Source organism: Anomaloglossus baeobatrachus, chromosome 7 (genome assembly GCF_048569485.1).
Source record: "Anomaloglossus baeobatrachus isolate aAnoBae1 chromosome 7, aAnoBae1.hap1, whole genome shotgun sequence".
NCBI classification, from domain to species: Eukaryota; Metazoa; Chordata; class Amphibia; order Anura; family Aromobatidae; genus Anomaloglossus; species Anomaloglossus baeobatrachus.
Genome location: NC_134359.1, coordinates 244761371 through 244783312, shown reverse-complemented (window position 1 = coordinate 244783312; position 21942 = coordinate 244761371). Strand labels below are relative to the sequence as shown.

The 21942-nt window shown below is 43.4% G+C and overlaps 1 protein-coding gene across 1 annotated transcript in view; it reads left to right on the top strand.

Moving 5' to 3' along the window:
- Positions 1 to 21942, top strand: part of LOC142245354 (cytohesin-3) — a 163554-nt gene that overhangs the window by 59370 nt on the left and 82242 nt on the right. The window contains exon 2 of the mRNA XM_075317999.1: positions 12832 to 12914. Within this exon, the coding sequence (XP_075174114.1) occupies positions 12832 to 12914 (83 nt within the window). The remainder of the gene's footprint in view (positions 1 to 12831; positions 12915 to 21942) is intronic.

Sequence of the window (21942 nt, the reverse complement as noted above, 5' to 3'; positions counted from 1 at the left end):
ATCCTTTTCACATGGCCAGTCTGTTCCTCTTGTTACTGAGAAATATACGTTTGAAATCCTAATATATATGGTATCTCTGAAGCCTCTGTCACTCCAGCTCTATTCCCCGACTCCCTGCTGTTTGACTTTAGGCAAAGGAGCCATCAGTCAAGCGAGAGGCAGTAGTGAATAGAACTGGAGTGACAGAGGCTTCAGATCTACCATAGCATTTGAATTTAAATCCTAATGTATTTGGTAGATCTGAAGCCTCCGTCACTCCAGCTCTATTCCTTGCTCAGTAACCACCTCTGTGCTGTGTGACTTCAGGCAAAGGAGCCGTCAGTCAATGAGGAGGTGGCGGCAGCATATGAATTAAAATCCTAATGCATTTGGTAGATCTGAAGCCTCAATCACTCCAGTTCTATTCCCTGCCCAGCGCCACCTTTATGCTGTGAGACGTCAGTCAAGCAGGAGGTAGCAGCAGATAGAGCTGGAGTGACAGAGGCTTCAGATCTACCATAGCATTTGAATTGATATCCTTATGTATTTGGTAGATCTGAAGCCTCTGTTACTCCAGCTCTATTCCCCGCCTAGTACCGCCTCTATGTTGTGTGACTTAAGGCAAGGGAGCCGCCAACGAATAGAGCTGCAGTGACAGGCTTCAGATCTACCATAGCATTTGAATTGAAATCCTAATGTATTTGGTAGATCTGAGTCCTCCGTCATTCCAGCTCTATTCCTTACCCAGCGCTATCTCTGTGCTGTTCAACTTCAGGCAAAGGAGCAGTCTGTCAAGCTGGAGGTGGCGGCAGCATTTGAATTTAAATCCTAATGCATTTGGTAGATCTAAAGCCTCCGTCACTCCAGCTCGATTACCTGGCCAGCGCCACCTCTATGCTGTGGGACGTCAGTCAAGCAGGAGGTGACGGCAGATAGAGCTGGAGTGACAGAGGCTTCAGATCTATTATAGCATTTGAATTGAAATCCTAATGTATTTGGTAGATCTGAAGCCTCTGTCACTCTGGCTCTATTCCCCACCCAGCGCCGCCTCTATGCTTTGAGACTTCAGGCAAAGGAGCCACCAGTCAAACAGGAGACGGTGACGAATAGAGCTGGAGTGACAGAGGTTTCAGATCTACCATACACAAAAGGATGTCAATTCAAATTGTGATTTCTCAGAAACGGTCTGGCCATGCAAAGGTATTGATGGACTTGTCTTTGAAATATTTACAAGCCCATAGGAGTGACAAACTTTAGTCTAATTTAAGGTGACCCCTAGACTAGAATTATTGACCCTTAGTGTTATCTAATTGGAGACTCATTGGAGTGACAGATTTCCTTTACTACGAACACTGGATATAGTGTCCTCCGGATAGTTGGTGTAACCGCTCGCACCCTGTTGGCAAAAGGTAACCAGAGCTCCCATTTTAATGGAGCTGTAATGAAACCTATGCACTGCGGCTCCCTCCACTCATGGTCTATGGGGCTGACGGAGCTGGCCTGTACTCGGCTTTCTCCCTTTTTATGTGTTACCCCCTGGTCAGCTTAGTAAAAGAGAAATGACAGAGAAGAGCCTGTAATGTGCTTGGTTGTGACAGTAATCCTCGCCCTCTGCCCACTTACCGCATCCGGGTGACTGGAGAAGAGCGGTCAGGTCAGTTCTCATTCTGTGTCATTTTCTTTTTTTCTCGGAGAGCCCCGCTGTCACCTCGAAGTGTGTCACGCAGCGGATTCACTCCGGGGTCAGGCTGATCATGATCCCCGGAGGCAGTCTGTTTCTCACGGCCGCTTTCCCCTGTAAAGTATCGCCACGCATTTATAATTTTAATAGCCCAAGTTTATGCAATTATAAAAAGTGATGACTGCGATCACCAATATGACACGAGGGGCGATCAGCTGGATTTGATCTGAGACGTTAGAGGCCAGGCATATTAACCGCACAAATTTTATCCATCCTTTTAGAGGGGGATGACTTTTTGCAATATTCCTTGCACATCTAATGCTTCTTAGTGCATGTGCACAGGACATTAATGCTGTGAACTTCCCTGTGAGGAAATTCTACCATGGTAAATATTGCAATCCTGCCGATTTAGTTGCGGAAATTCGGCTCAACATCCACAGCATAAATCGATGCAGCAGATTTGCGGAACGTATGGTTACTTGTGATGAGCGAATACTAAATATTTGTAAATATTCGACAGAGCTTACAGCAAGATAACAGGATAAGGTAGAACAATAAAACTTACTGTTCCTGAAAGGTCTTCTTAAGCCCTATTTAAAGAGAACATTAGTAATAGGGATGATCAAATACTTTGATTATTCGGCTTAGCGAATATTTTCCGAATACCTCGCCGCTATTCGACTATTTGCAAATATTCGATGCACAATGTAAAGGCCCCGTCACACTAAGCAACATCGCTAGCAACATCGCTGCTAACGAACGAACAACTTTTGTGACGTTGCTAGCGATGTTGCTGTGTGTGACATCCAGCAACAACCTGGCCCCTGCTGTGAGGTCGTTGGTTGTTGCTGAATGTCCTGGGCCATTTTTTAGTTGTTGCTGTCCTGCTGTGAAGCACAGATCGCTGTGTGTGACAGCGAGACAGCAACAACTAAATGTGCAGGCAGCAGGAGCCGGCTTCTGCGGAGGCTGGTAACCAATGTAAACATCGGGTAACCAAGAAGCCCTGTCCTTGGTTACCCGATATTTATCTTTGTTACCAGCCTCCGCCGCTCTCACTGTCAGTGCCGGCTCCTGCTCTGTGCACATGTACATGTACTGCAGGACACATCGGGTTAATTAACCTGATGTGTGCTGTAACTAGGAGAGCAGGGAGCCAGCGCTAAGCATTGTGCGCTGCTCCCTGCTCTGTGCACATTTAGCTGCAGCACACATCGGGTAATTAACCCGATGTGTGCTGTAACTAGGAGAGCAGGGAGCCAGCGCTCAGTGTGCACTGCTCCCTGCTCTCTGCACGTGTAGCTGCGTGCGCTGGTAACCAAGGTAAATATCGGGTTGGTTACCCGATATTTACCTTAGTTACCAAGCGCAGCATCTTCCACGCGGCGCTGGGGGCTGGTCACTAGTCGCTGGTGAGATCTGCCTGGTTGACAGCTCACCAGCGACGCACCAGCGATCCTGACCAATTCTACAGAGCTTACAACAAGATAACAGGATAATGTAGAGCAATAAAACGTACTGATCCTGAAAGGTCTTCTTAAGCCTTATTTAAAGATAACATTAGTATTCTACTAGAAAATCACCTGACAGATTCACTTTATAACACCATCTCACTGGAAGATGGACATACTTTTTTTATTCCTTAATTTACACCTCCAGTGCAAGACACTTTGGAGGCATATGGTGGCAGTCATCAGCCATTGTGGCCCTATTGTAAAGGAATAATGTATACCATGCCACGTGGATGCATTTTTTTTTTTTTTAACGGTTTCTCACTTACACTTTCCTATAGAGTAATATAAAAATTAGCCGTGCATAGTGGCCAAACGTGCCAATAGTGCATAATTAATAATAAATAATAATCTTTATCACTATAGCGCCAACATATTCCGCAGCGCTTTACAATTCAGGAGGGTTATGTATAAACAAGTAACAACAGTTATAGAAAATACAATATTTAGAGGGGAAAAGAGACAATCCTGCTCCTGAGAGCTTACAATATACAATGAGATGGGGGGAGGTACAAATGCTTATTTACAATGACAATCCAGCCGTCTCAAGGAAATGGGGGATAGATAATGGCTTCTTGGACCAGTTGGCCAGAGCCTTGAGATGCATTTGGGTGCCATGGAGTTTGTGGGGTTATGTTCTGAGAAGTTGTGGAAGGACTATGTGAAGTTAGTTTGGCTAGGGAGTGTGATAGGCCGCCCTAAAAAGATGTGTTTTTAGGGAGCGTCTGAAGCTGAGTAAGTTGTGATTCGTCCTAACTTCTTGGGGTAGAGTGTTCCAGAGGATTGGTGCAGCTCGAAAGAAGTCTTGGATCCGGGAGTGGGAGGTTCAGATTAGTGTGGATGTTAGTCGAAACTTATTTGCAGAGCGTAGAGAACGGGTTGGGTGATAGACAGAGAGGAGGGTGGAGATGTAGGGGGGTGCTGCACTGTGGAGAGCTTTGTGGGTGAGAACAAGCAGTTTGAATTGGATCCTGTGATATATGGGCAGCCAGTGCAATGACTGGCACAGAACAGAGGCATCCGAGTAGCGATTAGCCAGATAGATGACCCTAGCTGCTGCATTAAGGATGGACTGTAGAGGAGAGAGTCTAGTTAGGGAGAGACCAATTAATAGAAAGTTACAGTAGTCAAGGCGAGAGTGGATCAGGGCCACGATGAGGGTTTTGTCGTTTCCATTGTGAGAAAGGGGCGGATTCTAGAGATGTTCTTGAGGTGCAAGCGGCAGGAGCGGGCAAGAGGTTGTATATGGGAGGTGAAGGAGAGATCAGTGTGTCCGCCATGAGAAAATACTACAAAGGTAACGTAAATGGCCACCCAAAAATTTAGCAATGTTTTATTTAATCTCTGATAAAGAAGTATGAAATGTGCTTCATCCTACTGGTAATACCAATATGCGGTGGTGTATGTTGCACTAATTGTTGCATCTTGGGTCTATGGGGCCTTTTTGCACATTTCTGGGCATAATGAATCCCCGAGAATCTGGTTCGGAGCGGTTTCCCAGCCATCACACCGACCAGCTCAGCCCCGATCTCGTGTCTCACGTTGGTGGGAAATGGAGAAGGGATTTCTGCGTCTGGGAAGCAGCTTTGAAAACACACGTGGGTGGATTTCCAGCAGGGACTTTAATAGGAAGGAAACTCAGACACATAAACTGCAATTGCACATTCCCAGTAATTTAATCGTATGATTCGCTGAGGCTTATACTTTAGGTCGTCATCCTGTGTATTTGTTATATTCTTTTAATTGAAGCTCTAGGCGGCAATAGGATGTGATAATCAACTATTTATACTCCATTATGGAAACATATGTCATTCCACAGAACGCAGCTACGGTGACAAGTGCTAATGGCAATTTTTTTTATTTTTTTTTTTAGGCTTTTCTTTTGCTGTTCTCTTTTTATTAATACAATGTACTGCTACAGCTCTAAATTGTATACTACTGTATAGCACACCCCATTTTATTTCTCTTATGCATGTTTTTGTTTTAGGCTACTTTCACACATCAGTTTTTTGCCATCAGGCACAATCCGGAAAAAAACGGGTAAAACGGATCCGGTACCGCATCCGTTTTTTCCCCATAGACTTGCATTGGTACCGGATTGTACCGGATGGCTTTGCGTTGCATCCGTTTTTTTCCGGATGTGGCAAAATTAGTTAAAGCGGCGGCCGGAGGCAACGTAGCTTGCAACGTTTTTTTGTCCGGCAAAAAAAACGCATCGCGCCGGATCCGGCGCGATACGGCGTGTTTTACAATAGAAGCCTATGGACGCCGGATCCGGCGTAATGCGGTAAAAAACGGATGCGGCCGCCGGATCCGTTTTTCTAAACTGAGCATGCTCCAATGTAATTAACAAAACGGATCCAGCCAAAAAACGGACGAAAAGGATGCAAAAACGGATGCAAACCGTATCCACCGGATCCGTTTTTTAACGGATCCGGCATAACGGATCCGTTAAAAAACGGATCCGGTGGATACGGTTTTCACTTTTTTTTCAGGATCCGTTGGATCAGGAAAAAAAAGGACTGTGCCTGAATACAGAAAACTGATGTGTGAAAGTAGCCTTATACTATTGTACAGCACACCCCATTTTTATTTATTTTATGCTTCTATGTATGTTTGTTTTTTTTTTTTAATTTTTTTTCTCCCCCAATGTGGCAGAGACACACTTCTATATGATTAACAATAGGATCCATTTGTGTGGCCGATTTTTATTTTTCTTTGGACCAATCATTTCAATGAGCAAGATGCCAAACTAAACTGACAGGTATTTTTATATATATATATTTATTTTTTTTTTTTTTATATATATATATATATATATATATTATAGTATATTATATTATATTATATTATATTTGGATTGAGCATGCCAAACACGTCTACGCCTAAACTGAAAAAAGAAATTCAACATGACCCGATTGTTTAGGTGTCTACTATCGCCTATTGAAATTGTTCACATGCAATTTTATAAATTTGATAACCCAAATATCTTTGGTTGTATAATTAACCCCCATTTAGAAGACTTGTTACTACCTCCAGGGGCCAATAAGAATATTTGAAGACCGATCGATCATTAATAGGAATCTGTCATAAGGATTTTCCCTTATGAACTGCGGCCACCACCAGTGGGCTTTTATATACAGCTTTTCAGAATACTGTATGTAAGAGCCCAAGCCTCTGTAGAATGTAAAAATGACCTTTATCATACTCCCCTAGTGGGCGTTTCGGTCTGATGGGAGTCACTGCTCTGTCCGGTGCCTCCTTAATCTGTCCTCTTGCCCAGCCCCGTGTGCATGATGTGTCCTTTACACAGGCCACCATTGCGCTCACGCGCATATGCACTTTTGATCTGCCCGACTGAGGCCAGATCTAAGTATTGTAGTGCGCATGCGCGGGCGGTCTTTGACCTTTCGTTGTGCCTGCGCATTACAATACTTTGTTCTGACCTCAGCATGGCAGATCAAAGTGCGCATGCGCAGGAGCGCAATGGAGACCTCTGGGTAAATGACATAGAACATGTCATGGACCCGGGGCTGGGAAGGAGGATGGCGATTGCACAAGATGGAGGAGGTGCTGGACAGAGAGCAGAAACGCCCATCGGACCGGACCGCCCCCTAGGTAAGTATTATAAAGTGGGTTTTTATGTTATACAGAGAGGCCTGGGCTCTTATATACAGTGTGCAATAATGCAATATATAAGGGCTCACTGGTGGTGGCCGCAGCTTATCTGGGACAAACCTTGTGACAGGTTCCCTTTAACCCAGCTGTTTTGTGTCCATACAACTTCCATTTTGTCGGCAGCACATTTACAAGGGGCGATGTGCTGTCCATAATGAAAATTGATAACCCAAATAAACAATCCAATCAGCTGACAAGATGCTGATCAGCAGCGGGATTACTCTGGTTCTTATCATTGGTCAGTGTAAAATTTATATATATATATATATATATATATATATATATATATATATATATATTTATATATATATATATATTATAATCTGTGTGTATGTATATGTGTATGTATATGTGTATATATATAATATATATTATATATCTCTATCGTATATATTATTTATTTATAGAGCACCATTAATTCCATGGTGCTGTACATGAGAGGGGGGGTTACATACAAAATACATATGCAAGTTACAGTAGACAGACTAGTACAGAGGGAAGAGGACCCTACCCTTGCGGGCTTACATTCTATAGGATTATGGGGAGGAGACAGTAGGTGGGGTGTAGATGGGGCGGCAGCTCCGCACGGTGGTGAATCAGTGAGGTCATTGAAGGTTATAGGCATTTCTGAACAGATGAGTCTTTAGGTTCCGTTTGAATATATATAATTTATAAAATAAATATATAAAAAAAATCCTGTATTTTTTTTATTTTATTTATATATATATATATATATATATATATATATATATATATATATATATATATATATATATATATATATATATATATATATATATATATATATATATATATATATATATATATATATATATATATATATATATATATATATATAAAATATATATAAAATCTATATATATTTACATTTCCGACCAGCAGCACAACCATGTCAGTGGCCCGAACAATAAAGCTTCAACGGCACACAGTCCACGGGGAGGAAGCAGTGATGCGGTGTGCTCCTGGAGATCCAATATGAGAAAAACCCTTTAAAGCAGATCTGTAACCTGAATTCACAGTACAAACTCCATATATTGTTATACAAATCACTTTAGACTTGATGAGGCTGGTGAATTTACTTCAATAATTCTTGATAGAATGACAGCTATAGAAATGGTTTATGAGCCCAATTGTATTCAGTTTCCTGACAGCTGCAGCCTATACTGAGCAGTGTAAGATAGCAGCGGGGAGGAGGGGCACTGAGGAACCAGGTGGGCAGAGATGGAGTGTAACCTTCCATAAAGGATTATACAGCCATTCTGACTTTGTTTTCTGAAAGTAAGTACACCAGTCTCATCGGGTCTAAGAGAGCTATTTAATAATGTAGGCAGATTGTGGTGACAGATCTGCCTTAAGTATTTCTGAACAGATAAATATATTCCTGAACATAGAGGGAAGCAAAACACCATATTTCATTCCAACCTGAATAGACTTTTTTCCATAAGAGATGCCAAATGTATCCGATTGTATTGGCGCAGCGACAATACTCCCACAAGCTTTGCTTATTTTTTATTAAACTAATGCATCTTCTTTTAGACATACTATAAGCGGATAACAGATCAGAGTTGTGATGGATTTTTCCCAGTTTCCACCCCACGTTTTTTTTAGTTAACTAGATAGAAATTGTGAATTTTTGAAGGATCGGTGACAAGTCGGTGGAATGAAGGGACAACATTGTAGTTTATGCAGTTTTCTTCAATATCTTTTTGAACTTTTCACCTTCGAGCCATTATGCGGGTGTAGGATGGTTTCGTTGTGCAATAGTTTGCACCTTCAGATAAATGCACATTTTGAGTCATTCAGAGAAGCTGAGTAATAAAAGCACAGGCGCAGAGGAAGAAGAAACGAGACGTGTGATCCGCCGCAGAAGTGTTAATTCTTCACTGGTTTTAGCTCTGCAGAAGAGTCATGGCAAATGTCACGTTGCTTGGCCCTTGGAAGCAGTCCTTCATTGTTCTTATACCTTACAAATGCATGATAGTGGGGTGTGGTGTAGATGCAATGTGCCTGACCCCACTATAGCTTCTCAGACAGCCAAATCAGATCTTATACTTTGCACTGACGAGGGGCAATCACCCGAAACACCGATAATATTGGTCAATAGTTGGTATTTAATTGCATTGTTGTCAGCTTTTAAAGACTCCCATTTTTGACCATCACATGACACAATGGCTGGGCCCCTTGATGTGCAAATAAATGCAGAATGGCTTTATGATATGTCCTATGCAATCTTATACTATAGGATTGCCAAAATGCTTTTGAAGTCCATTCTTCAATTTCTGCAGTATGGCATCTTCCCGGCCAGAACCCAACTAGGCGGCACAGTCTCACTCAATACAAGTTTACAGAGCGAGGCCGTGCCCACTAGTCTGATGTGCCCGTATCACACACTTGTATTGCGCGAGGCCGTGCCCACTAGTCGGATATGTCCATTTGATACACTTGTATTGAGCAAAGCTGCGCCCACTAGTTGTCTGCTCCTATTTCACACACTTGTAATGAGCAAGGCTGCTCCCACTAGTCGTATGTACCCATTCCATATATTTGTGTTTAGCAAGGCGGCTCCCAACAGTCGGATGCGGTTATTTAATACACTTGTATTGTGCGAGGCCGCACCCACTAATCGGATGCACCCATTTCCGCAAGGCCATGCCCACTAGTCGGAGGCACCCATTTCATACACTTGTATTGGGCGAGGTTGCGCCCACTAATCGGATGCACCCTTTTCATACACTTGTATTGCGCGAGGCTGCGCCCACTAGTCAGGTTCTGGCCGGGAATATGCATATCATACAATTGTGGCCACATGACTGTCATTCCCGGCTCAGAAACCAACAAATCCATGCAGCACAGTGTGTGCGCTGGGATAATTCATAAGTCTGTAGTCACATAGTAACTGCAGACATATCATTTTAGAATGGACACCCCCTTTAAATTTCTTCTTTGTTCGTTAAGGACTCAATTTTTCATGATATAATTTTAATATTTTGTGATTTGCCAGAAAAAACCTTTGGCAGACTGTAGATCACATCACAAACCAATGGATAACATATAGACACATGTAACATAAGAAACTCCCGACAGAATATCACAAAATCATCTCGTCTTGGTAAATGTTGAGCCAAAAGCAAATATAACTATATCTATATCTCTAGCAAAGTGGACCTCTAGCCTTACAGGACATATTAATTGGGGTAGTAATTTTTTTTAAAAAATGGACGATTTTTCAAGAAAAATAAATGAAAAAAATTCTACGTCTAATCTGCTTTGAGATCAGGTTGCCTTGGTCATACTGCCCTACACCTTCTGTATTTTGGAAGCCCAATACTAATTACCACACTTACGGTATTCTTCGGAAGTCTTTGCTTTGCTTACGGTATTTAAATGGCATTAACAAATGGGCTATTGTCTGACCTTTGTGCATTCCTTTTAGTGGGTCACATCGTTAGTTGTAGCCTAGGATCAGACTGTAGTGTTAGCAGCCCTACATTAGAGCAGATGCACAGGGTGGGCTGCAGGCTGTATGCCGGCTCCAGCAGATCAAAGGACCATGCTGAGCATCACTAGGTCACAGCAGCAAACCACCCATGTAATGATTAACCCCCTGTAGATGGTGACATTTCCATCTACATCTTTCCCTGTGAGCCCATGGTGTTGGGGGATGAAAGAAAACAAGAAAAGTACTGAAATATAGCATTGCCTCTATTTATAGAGGACCGATCACCAGGTCAAAAGCGGCAGGTTATTGCTCCTATTTTATTCCCTCTGCTCCCATAATTATTTTTTTCTCATTTTCATCAACCAGATGCTTCCTGGCATATTTGGTGCCATTTCATATGGTCTTTACCAAAGGGGCGTTTCACTCAGGATCCTCAGGGGCGTTTTACTCAGGATCCTTGGGGGGGGGGGGGGGGCGTTACACTCGGATCCTGGGGGGGGCGCGTGTTACTCTCGGATCCTTGGGCGTTACACTCAGGATCCTCAGGGGCGTGTCATTAGGCTGATCTGTGTCAAGACCATAACATTAGCCCTAATTAATAGGGAACATTTATCAATGGAATCATGTGGTGGATTGTAAAATAAGGCAAAAAAAATCAATGGAATGGAGCACTCGGGTGGGCAACAGGAATAAAATAAGAGCAAACACTGGTCACGTTTGACCCGGTTGTAGGACCTCTTTAAACAGAAGATTTGTCCAACATCCCGTCCATCACTAATCTTCATAACAGTAGCTTTATTCCTAATTTGTAAACTTCTCTGTTCTACTCCAAAGGTTCTGGATAATTATTTGAACACCCTGGTGCTTAATCCTTTGTTTTTAGGATCTGTGATCCAGGTGGTTCCAGGCTACAGTCTTCGGATCTGTAACCTGCGTTTTGCAGGCCATATACGTTAGGCATACAGGACAGAAATTTTGTTGGGCAAATTGCTGATCACGTTGACTTCCAAAGTGACACAACCTGTTTTTGTTTTTTAACTTGTAATTGGAGGTTTTCAGTTTTTTTTTGTTTTTTTTTTTTTAGGTCTCACCAGTGCAAAATATGGAAGCTAATGTTTACAGATCTAGGTAGACCAATAACTCAGGCAGGAGAGAAGGCTTTGATGACCAGGGTTAAGTAGACATTCTGCATAATCTATGAGCATCATGGTATGGAGGAGGAGGAGATGAAATTTCTTCTAGTTTCTTACATAAAATACTACAACAGATCCTATTGTTTTCCACTTGGAATAAGAGGGGTCCGTCCATCATTTTAAAGGGAACTTCTCACATTGAGCGTGCAGCCTGGTATAGAGCTGGTCAAGTGGAACAGATTGATATATAGGATATAGTGGGAAAAGATTCAGTATAAATTGTTAGTGATGGAAATTCCTGCTCTTTCAATGCGTTGTAGTCAAGTGGGCGGTCCTCATTGATAGCCTTCCCCTGTATAGCGCTAATTGTCAGTCACTGATTAGGACCGCCCACTTCACAGCTTAGAAAGAGCAGGAAAGTCATTACTAAAATACTATTAATACTGAATCTTTTCCCACAAATGACGTATATATCAATCTGCTCCACTTCTCCTGCCCTATACCATGCTGATCCGTTATAGGAGTGCATGCTTTATGTGAAAAGGGCCCTTTAAAATGTATGATGAGGGATCCGGGTTATAGAAAAACAATAGGCTTTGTTGTAGTATTTTATGTTAGAAGCCAGACGGAAGATCCTACACCTGACAGCCAGACATATGTGAATGAGGTTGGGGGTATACTGCCGGGTTTCCCCCAAACCCTATTCCACAAAGCCTTGGTTTCCTTATGCTCCGCTGATTAGGACTAATGAGCCTGAACATCTGTGTGAAGTCGGAATAAACCGATCTGGACTTACACGGGACTTCTGTTCTACTCCAAAGGTTCTGGATAATTATTTGGACACAATGGTGCTTAACCCTTTGTTTTTAGGATCTGTGATCCGCATGGTTTCAGACTGCCGTCCTTGGCTCTGTAGCCTTCGCTCTGCCGGCCATATATCCCCTAGGCGTATAGTGCTGTGTAATCAGGCAGAGGTTTTTTTTTTCTTCTTCCTTCCATACACATTTGATTGCTGATTTCCGCGTTCAGGAAATGGAAAGATTAACCCTTTACTTTCCCAGGGATCTTGGCCCTGGATTATACGTGGCCGCTGAGTGTTTCCTGTCACTGTGGCCATGCAATGAATCTGCTAAATTGAATTACTCGGTAGTCTTGGTGATGGTGACTTTTACATCTGCGACATGTCACACGAAACCATCCTAAAAGGACAGACTGTAATTCTGAACGTAAAACACAAGGTGAAGTTCGGCTCTAGCAGCGGGTGTCGTCGCGGTCTGGAAGCCTCTTGATATTAATAGATGTGTTTTGGTTAGGATGTGGTCGTTTTTATTGTTGGCCTCCTCGTTTTCTATTGCGGGTCAATTTAAAGTATTTTCTTTTCTCTTTCAGTGCCAGAAGATCTCTCGTCTGAGGAGAGAGAAGAATTGTTAAATATAAGACGGAGGAAGAAGGAGCTTATAGATGACATTGAGGTAATTTTGGAATATTTGATTTTCTGTAGATATTTATCCCAATTTTTGTTTTCTGTAAATTTTCATATGGGGATATTCCCTACAATTTTGTGAAGAAAATTCCCCTCTACTTCTATATAATTTGTTTTCTATCTTAGATATGTTTCATATAAGGGTCCGTGGATATGTCATGGCTTCGTACCTCAATGATACAGACTCATAATACGATAAAACATACCTATCTATATGACCGTACCACCATACCAAACTTTTTTTAATAAATGGTCAAAATAATGTGCCTCCTAAACTGTCACAATGACTATGGGATAGTGAGGAACCGGGGCTCCTAAGCTGTCCCTCAAGCTAGGGGGCCTTGTACTGTCCCTAATCTTAGGGATACTCCTGATGGTGGAGAGACCTAAGTCTCCTCCCTGGCCCTGCTCTTGACCAGTCCTGATCTAATTCCCCATTCCCCGAGGACAGGTGTGAGATGAAACCCACAGATTGACAAGGGAAAACCAAAACTGTGTCACACCACATGCACACATAAAGGTTAAGACACAGAGATTCAGGAGGAAAAACAAGAGCAGGAAGGAAGCTTCAAAACAGGAGTAAACTCCACAACCGCAACAAGTAATAAGCACAACTTTCACCAGTAAGTCTGGGACACCATACCTCACAGAGCAACATAGATAAACTATAGATGGCATTGGTGGAAGGATTCAACCACCATAAAGAGGAGGGGAGCAGATGTGATCGGCCTCCCCCACAACATGTAGTCAAAGGAAAAACCAGACCAGCAGAGATTAACTCCTGCTAGACTGCCTATTAATCAGCACACAGCAGGTCGATGCCCGAGTCTTCCTGTGTTGATCCCAGACACCAGAGAAACCATCAGGCAGAGTGTCAGAATCTGCAATCTGAAATGCCCATATTATTGGAACCATAAGGCGGATTTTAACAAAACAAAAACTGATACAGTCCTATGGAAAAGTTTGGGCACCCCTATTAATGTTAACCTTTTTTCTTTATAACAATTTGGGTTTTCGCAACAGCTATTTCAGTTTCATATATCTAATAACTGATTGACTGAGTAATCTTTCTGAATTGAAATGAGGTTTATTGTACTAACAGAAATTGTGCAATCCGAATTTAAACAAAATGTGACCGGTGCAAAAGTATGGGCACCTCAACATAAAAGTGACATTAATATTTTGTAGATCCTCCTTTTGCAAAAATCACAGCCTCTAGTCGCTTCCTGTAGCTTTTAATGAGTTCCTGGATCCTGGATGAAGGTATATTTGACCATTCCTGTTTACAGAACAATTCCAGTTCAGTTAAGTTTGATGGTCGCCGAGCATGGACAGCACGCTTCAAATCATCCCACAGATTTTCAATGATATTCAGGTCTGGGGACTGGGATGGCCATTCTAGCACATTGAAGTAAGGTGATTCCCTGCAGGGTATATATTAAAAAACAAACACGCGGCGCCAACCTCAGCGCGTTATCAAAGCGGCTCTCTGGTGCCCTTTTTTTTACTGAAGTTTTATGCACTCACCTTTTGCCACAAAACTTCAGGCATATATGACTTTTCCAAAGTCTCCTTATCCGGGTCTGCTGCTTGCCTTGAATTGATCCTGTGTATGGTCCTGGCTCGGATTACCACAGGTGAAAAAGTTAAAAATGAAGTAAACCAATTCTGTAGTGGCCGCGCTCCCCGTAGTAATGATTTTAAAAACTCTTGTCCTCAAATGGAATTTATTACTCAAACATACGGAAATATTTTTTTTTTATTTCCGTATGTTTGAGCAATAAATTCCATTTGAGGACAAGCGTTTTTAAAATCATTACTACGGGGAGCGCGGCCACTACAGAATTGGTTAACTTCATTTTTAACATTCTAGCACATTGTAATTGTTCCTCTGCATGAATGCCTGAGTAGATTTGGAGCGGTGTTTTGGATCATTGTCTTGCTGAAATATCCATCCCCTGCATAACTTCAACTTCGTCACTGATTCTTGCAGATTATTGTCAAGAATCTGCTGATACTGAGTTGAATCCATGCGACCCTCAACTTTAACAAGATTCCCGGTGTCGGCATTGGCCACACAGCCCCAAAGCATGATGGAACCTCCACCAAATTTTACTGTGCAGCAAGTGCTTTTCTTGGAATGCCGTGTTTTTTGCCTCCATGCATAACGCCTTTTTGTATGACCAAACAACTCAATCTTTGTTTCATCAGTCCACAGGACCTTCTTCCAAAATGTAACTGGCTTGTCCAAATGTGCTTTTGCATACCTCAGGCGACTCTGTTTGTGGCGTGCTTGCAGAAACGGCTTCTTTCGCATCACTCTCCCATACAGCTTCTCCTTGTGCAACGTGCGCTGTATTGTTGACCGATGCACATTGACACCATCTGCAGCAAGATGAAGCTGCAAGTCTTTTGAGGTGGTCTGTGGATTGTCCTTGACTGTTCTCACCATTCTTCTTCTCTGCCTTTCTGATATTTTTCTTGGCCTGGCACTTCTGGGCTTAACACGAACTGTACCTGTGTTCTTCCATTTCCTTACTATGTTCCTCACAGTGGAAACTGACAGTTTAAATCTCTGAGACAACTTTTTGTATCCTTCCCCTGAACAACTATGTTGAATAATCTTTGTTTTCAGATCATTTGAGAGTTGTTTTGAGGAGCCCATGATGCCACTCTTCATAGGAGATTCAAATAGGAGAACAACTTGCAAGTGGCCACCTTAAATACCTTTTCTCATGATTGGATACACCTGCCTATGAAGTTCAAAGCTCAGATGAGGTTACAAAACCAATTTAGTGCTTTAGTAAGCCAGTAAAAAGTAGTTAGGAGTGTTCAAATCATAAAATTGATAAGGGTGCCCGTACTTTTGCACCGGTCAAATTTCGTTTAAATGCGGATTGCACATTTTCTGTTAGTACAATAAACCTCATTTCAATACAGAAATATTACTCAGTCCATCAGTTATTAGATATATGAAAACGAAATAGCTGTTGCAAAACCCTAAATTGTTATAAAGAAAAAAAGGTTAACATTAATAGGGGTGCCCAAACTTTTTCATATGACTGTATACTGAAGGAAGCACCAGGATTAAAAAAAAAAAATTAAAAACTGGTCACTTTTGATCTGGTGCCGGCTCCTTTTTCACTGAGTGAATTACAAGTTCTTGCCTGTATGGAGGGTGCTGGGATGTTTCTCGGATGCGGCGTGTTGGATTATCCCCATCCAGCTGGGTGAGCGATCCGCACATCATTATGACACATCTGGGTGTGGAGTCTGCTGAGAAAGTAGCTGATGTGCAAAGGCCAAAATATTTTAGGTCTTCAGAGGATTTATTTTTCAATGGCTGCTGGATGTTATTTAGAGTTGAGCAATCGCCCTCGGTAGACATAAATTATGTGTAGTGGGAAAATGAACTCTGACCATGATAAATCACAGCTGGTCGTAGTTACTGGATAGCATGTGTGATGGGAAAAAGGATGTACATATTGTATATAGGTTATTTAAGGGGGTTTACCAGGGGTCAAACCATGAAGGCTTATCCTTATTACAGGATCTCCATATTTCATTGATGTTAGTACAACTTCTGGGCCCCCTGCAACCAGCAGACAGAAGGGGCTTTTAATTACTTACCTAGGTACAGTGGCTTGTCTCTAACAGCTAATGACCTGTTACCACATTTTAGTCCCGTATATTTAGTATTATTACCCCATAATATATTTTTCAAATACCCTATTATTTGCTTTTATTGCGCCACTGTGCTTTACAGACATAATCACTCTCCCCATTGGGGCTCAAAATCTAAATTCCCTATTTGTATGTCTTTGGCGTGTAAGAGGAAACCGGAGAATCCGGAGGAAACTCAAGCAAACAAAGGGAGTCCATACAGTCTCCTTGCAGATGTTGCCTATAATCATATAAAACAAAAAAAGGATATATATTTGCCTTGCTAATCCCCTACCGATCCTGTACTTCCACGAAAAGAAGACCTTCCCCAAATATCGGCCCTTGCAGGATTTCTTTTTACCTTTTTGGCGTATGCTTAAAATATAAGCCCTACTCCCAAAATAAGCCCTATTTGCAGATCATCATACTAATAGTATCTTGAAATAGGACTTGGCCCTTTAGGGATATGTGACTTTTATTGATCTACATTTCCCTGTTGTGTTGCTATAAGCCTCAAAGTGTAAACTCACATAGCGGCTAGTTAATGGAATGAATATTCACCCCTCTTCCCGCCCATAATCCTACCCACCTATCTTCCGGCATCAGTGATTCACTCAGACGGTCATGTTACTGCCTGAGGATCACTCAGCAATGATCTCACTGGTCGGCGGCTCTTCTGACCAAAGCATGACAACTTATATTTTTATGCAGCTGGTCACGCTCAGGTAAGAAGAGCCGCCGGCCATTGCAATCATTGTGGTGCGATCCTCGGGCAGTAACATGACAGTCTGAGTGAATCACTGAAGCTGGCAGGGAAGAGGTTGAATATTCATTTTTTCATTAACAAAAGTTCCAATCACTGATGTCGGCAGAGGGGTGGGTGGGGGAAAGGGGTAAATATTCATTATTATTTTTTTTTTTTTTAATTAACAAAAGTTCCAGTCTCTGATGCCAGCAGAGGAGTGGGTTTTATTATAGGCAGGGCAAGGGGTGAATATTCATTTTTTCATTAACATTTGACCCAATCACTGACACCAATACCAAAGAGATCCCCCGAAAAATGAGCCCTAGCTCATCTTTTGGAGACAAAAATAAGACACTGTCTTATTTTTGGGAAACCACTAACTTTTCCTTGCTTCCTGTTATCTCTATTCACCTAGTGTTAATATGGCAGGGAATGATTAGTAAGATGGGAAATAAGATACGCAAGCATGTTGGATGGTGGTCTGCCAAAAAAGTGACCTCTCCTAACCCTCCTCATACAGTACATGTACAGTACATGCCAGTCCTATCCGAGCACAAAGTTATATTCAATGGGGAGAGTGAAGACCAAGTCAGTGGCAGAGATTGCCAACCTATGGAAAAGGTATTGGGTGCTGGAAGTCAATCTGCCTGATCGCCGCACCCCCCCCCCCCCAACATAATCTCTCAGGGGAGAGTCGGGAGGCTCCCGTGCACAATAAATGGTTGACTAGAATTGTGGAGACACGCGAGTCAGTGGGTGCTTTCGTCCGCTGAGACTTTTAGAAAGACAGCATGGCCCAGGGCTCATCCCAGCTGAACGCCCGACCTCCTGAACCGTGGGCGGAACACTACTCAGACAACACAGGATGAGGGAATCACAATATTAAGACTTTATTGGATCCCCAAACAATTAACGGCATATGGCACATAACCAGCAAAACACACAAATGTAACAGGCAACAGTTTCTCACCCTTCCGCTGGCTCACAAGGGATTAGAATGTCCGTGCCTCAGAGCTTCCAGGGCTACTTACTACAAATCAGCAGTACCCCACTTTTGGCGGGCACCCACCGAGAATGGAATAATGCCAGATTTAGGAAGCTGGCTGAGGGCTGCAAAGCCTGTAGTCAAGTGACTGGATTGTCCCAAGCTGGATTCCTTCCTTAGGTAGTCTTTGATATCTCAGCCGAATCCTTACATTCGATGCTGAAGTCCATTAGTATTATAATCCAGGTTCGGTTATGGCTTGCCAATCGGATCCGCAGGTCCTAGATTGGTAGCATGTAGCAAGAGTCTACCCGGGCAATGGACAGACCTCCTTCTTATACCCCTGATCTCTCCATTCAGACCATTGGGGTCTCCACGGTTGGTGGATAAGACTGGGCTCTTATTGGCTAGATCTCAAGCCATATACATTAGGAGGTTCACATAATTGATTTGTCTGGGTATCTGACCTTCACTGGCCATCACAATTACATGAGTCAACAAGAACTGTAACACTAGGCTCCTAAAGGTAACATCACACATAACGAGATCGCAGCTGAGTCACAGTTTCTGTGACGCAGTAGTGATCCCGTTAGCGATCTCATTATGTGTGACACCTACCAGCGATCAGGCCCTTTCTGTGAGGTCGCCAGTCGTTGCAGAATGGTCCAGGCCATTTTCTTCAAAGGCGATGTCCTGCTGGGCAGGACACATCGCTGTGTTTGACACTGTGTGACAGGATCACAGTGACTGCTGAGATCATTATACAGGTGGCTACTGCGAACTGTATTGTTCCTGCATCGCTGGTAAGGTCTGACTGTGTGACATCTCACCTGCGACCTCCCAGCGACTTACCTGCGATCCCCATCAGGTCACATCGTTTTCGGGATCGCTGGTAAGTCGTTGTGTGTGACTGGGCCTTAAGAGTCTTGTAGAAACAATGAGGACCTTATTCCCAGTCTATAAACAAACTATCTTCATGTCTGGCTGAATTTTAACCCCTTTACGACCGCCGATACGCCTTTTAACGGCGGCATATTAGGGTACTTTTTCCGATCCGCCGCTTTTTAACGGCGGTCGGAAAAAAGGGTCTGGCGCCCCCCAGAGTCGGAAAATTTCCGGGGTCTCAGCTGCCGGGGGTAGCTGAGACCCTGGAGATCATGATTCTGGCCGGTTTTTCCGGTCCCCGCTCACCTGATGACCGGTATACACCGTATACCGATGATCAGGTTACAGTAAATGACCGCGCCGGTAAAAAATGATTTATCTCCCATCTGGCATGATCAAACATGCCAGATGGGAGATAAATCTATTTCCCGGTCCCCTCGGTATCCCCAAAGTGCCCCCCCCCGACCCCCAACCCCCTCCCGAAAATCCAAGATGGCCGCGCGCACCGGCGATCACAGCAGCGCGCCGGCCGCATTTCCCCCTTTCCTATGGTTTCTGTCGCATGTGCCATCACACATGCGACAGAAACCTGCTCCCCAGGCCCTGCCGGGTCCCCCCCCTATCCCCCCCGGTGTCCCCCGGTGTCATACATACCTGTCGGAGCCCTGATCCCCCGCGGCCCCCTCCTCCGGCTCCTTCACAGCAGACGCCGGTCACATGTGCAGAGCGCGGCTGTCAGCTTCCTGTGTTCAGGACGCTGGCTGCTGCTGCTGCTGCACGGAGTCTGCAGCTGTGACCCGGGGAGAGTGGGTGCAGATTCTTTACACCCACTCTCCTGAAATGGAGGGTCTGCCCTCCTAGAAAATGGGGGATACGTTCCCTGAACGTGTCCCCCATATTCTAGAAGGTCCAGAGTCGACGTGGGACGTCCAAATGGATTACAGCGGATTTTTTTTTCTTTTCTTTTCAATAAATTGGTCAATCAGGGAATGTTTTGGGGAGTGTTTTTTCAAATAAATTTTTTTTTTTGTTGTCAATTTTTTTTTATTACTGTCAATTAGTTATGTCGGGTATCTGATAGACGCCGTGACATAACTAATTGCTGGGCTTGATGCCAGGTGACATTACACATCTGTTATCAACCCCATTTATTACCCCGTTAGCCAACGCACCAGGGCGCGGGATGAGCTGGGGCGAAGCGCCAGAATTGGCGCATCTAATGGATGCGCCACTTCTGGGGCGGCTGCGGCCTGCTATTTTTAGGCTGGGAAGAGTCCAATAACCATGGCTCTTCCCATCCTGAGAATACCAGACCCCAGCTGTCAGCTTCACCTTGGCTGGTGATCTAATTTGGGGGGACCCCACGTTTGTTTGTTTTTTTAATTATTTATAAATAATTTAAAAAAAAAAAAAAAGCTTGGGGAGCCCTCCAAATTGATCACCAGCCAAGGTGAAGCTGTCAGCTGTGGTTTGCAGGCTACAGCTGTCTGCTTTACCCTAGCTGGCTATCAAAAATAGGGGGGACCCCACGTCATTTATTTTCATTATTTTTTTTTCTTTTTGGGCTAAATACAAGGCTAGGCACCCTTTAGTGCCACATGAAAGGCACTAAAGGGCGCCAGCTTAGAATATGCAGGGGGGTGGGACGTTATATATGTTTGACATCTATCCATTCATCCATTGTAGCATTTTAGGCTGTGTGCCCACAATCAGGGTTTGCAGCGTTATGGGCGCAGAGTGTTTTCCCTGCGTCCATAACGCTGCGTTGTGCAGTAGAAGCACAGTGGAAGGATTTTTAGAAATCCCATGCCCACTGTGCTTCTTTTCTCCGCAGCATAAACCGACCTGTGGCGCAGCTTCCCGAGCCTCAGCATGTCAATTTATGCTGCGGAGATGAGTGTGCTCTGCAGGTAGCATAGAGCTCCACAGCAGCCTGAACCCAAATCGTGGGCATGGGCAGCTGCGTTCTCCCGTGGACAACACTCACATCTCTGTAGGAAGGCTGACACTGTGTACTGGACGCCGTGTCGCTGGATCATGGCCACATAGCCTAAAAGAGAGACATTTGTTGCTACAGCAACATTTTTGTGAAGTACCTGTGGATTCAAAATGCTTACTATACTTCTGAATAAAATCCTTGAGGGGTCCAGTTTCCAAAATGGAGTCACTTGTGGGGGGTTTCTAATGTATAGGTACCCAAGAGGCCCTGCTAATGTGACATGGTGCGCGCAATTTATTTCAACTTTTCCAAAATTCAAATGGTGCTCCTTCCATTCCAAGCCCTCCCATATATCCAAACAGAGGTTTTTGGCCACATATGGGGTATCCCTGCGCTCACAAGAAATTGGATAACAACCTGTGGGGTCCACGTTTTGTTGTTGCCTCTTGAAAAAGTGAGAAATGTGATGCTAAAGAAACATTTTTGTGAAAAAAATGAAAATTTTCAATATGGCAACCTAAGCTTATCAAATTCTGTGAAGTATTCGTGGATTCAAAATGCTCAATATACACCTAGATAAAAGCCTTGAGGTTTCTTGATTCCAGAATGGGGTCACTTGTGGGGGGCCTCCACTGTTTAGGCACTTTAGGGGCTTTCCAAATGCGACATAGCGTCCACTAATTATTCCAGCCAAATGTTCAGTCAAATTGCACTCCTTCCCTTCCAAGACCTGCCGTGTCCCCAAACAGTTGATTTCCACCACATATAAGATATCACCAAACTCAGGAGAAATTGCACAA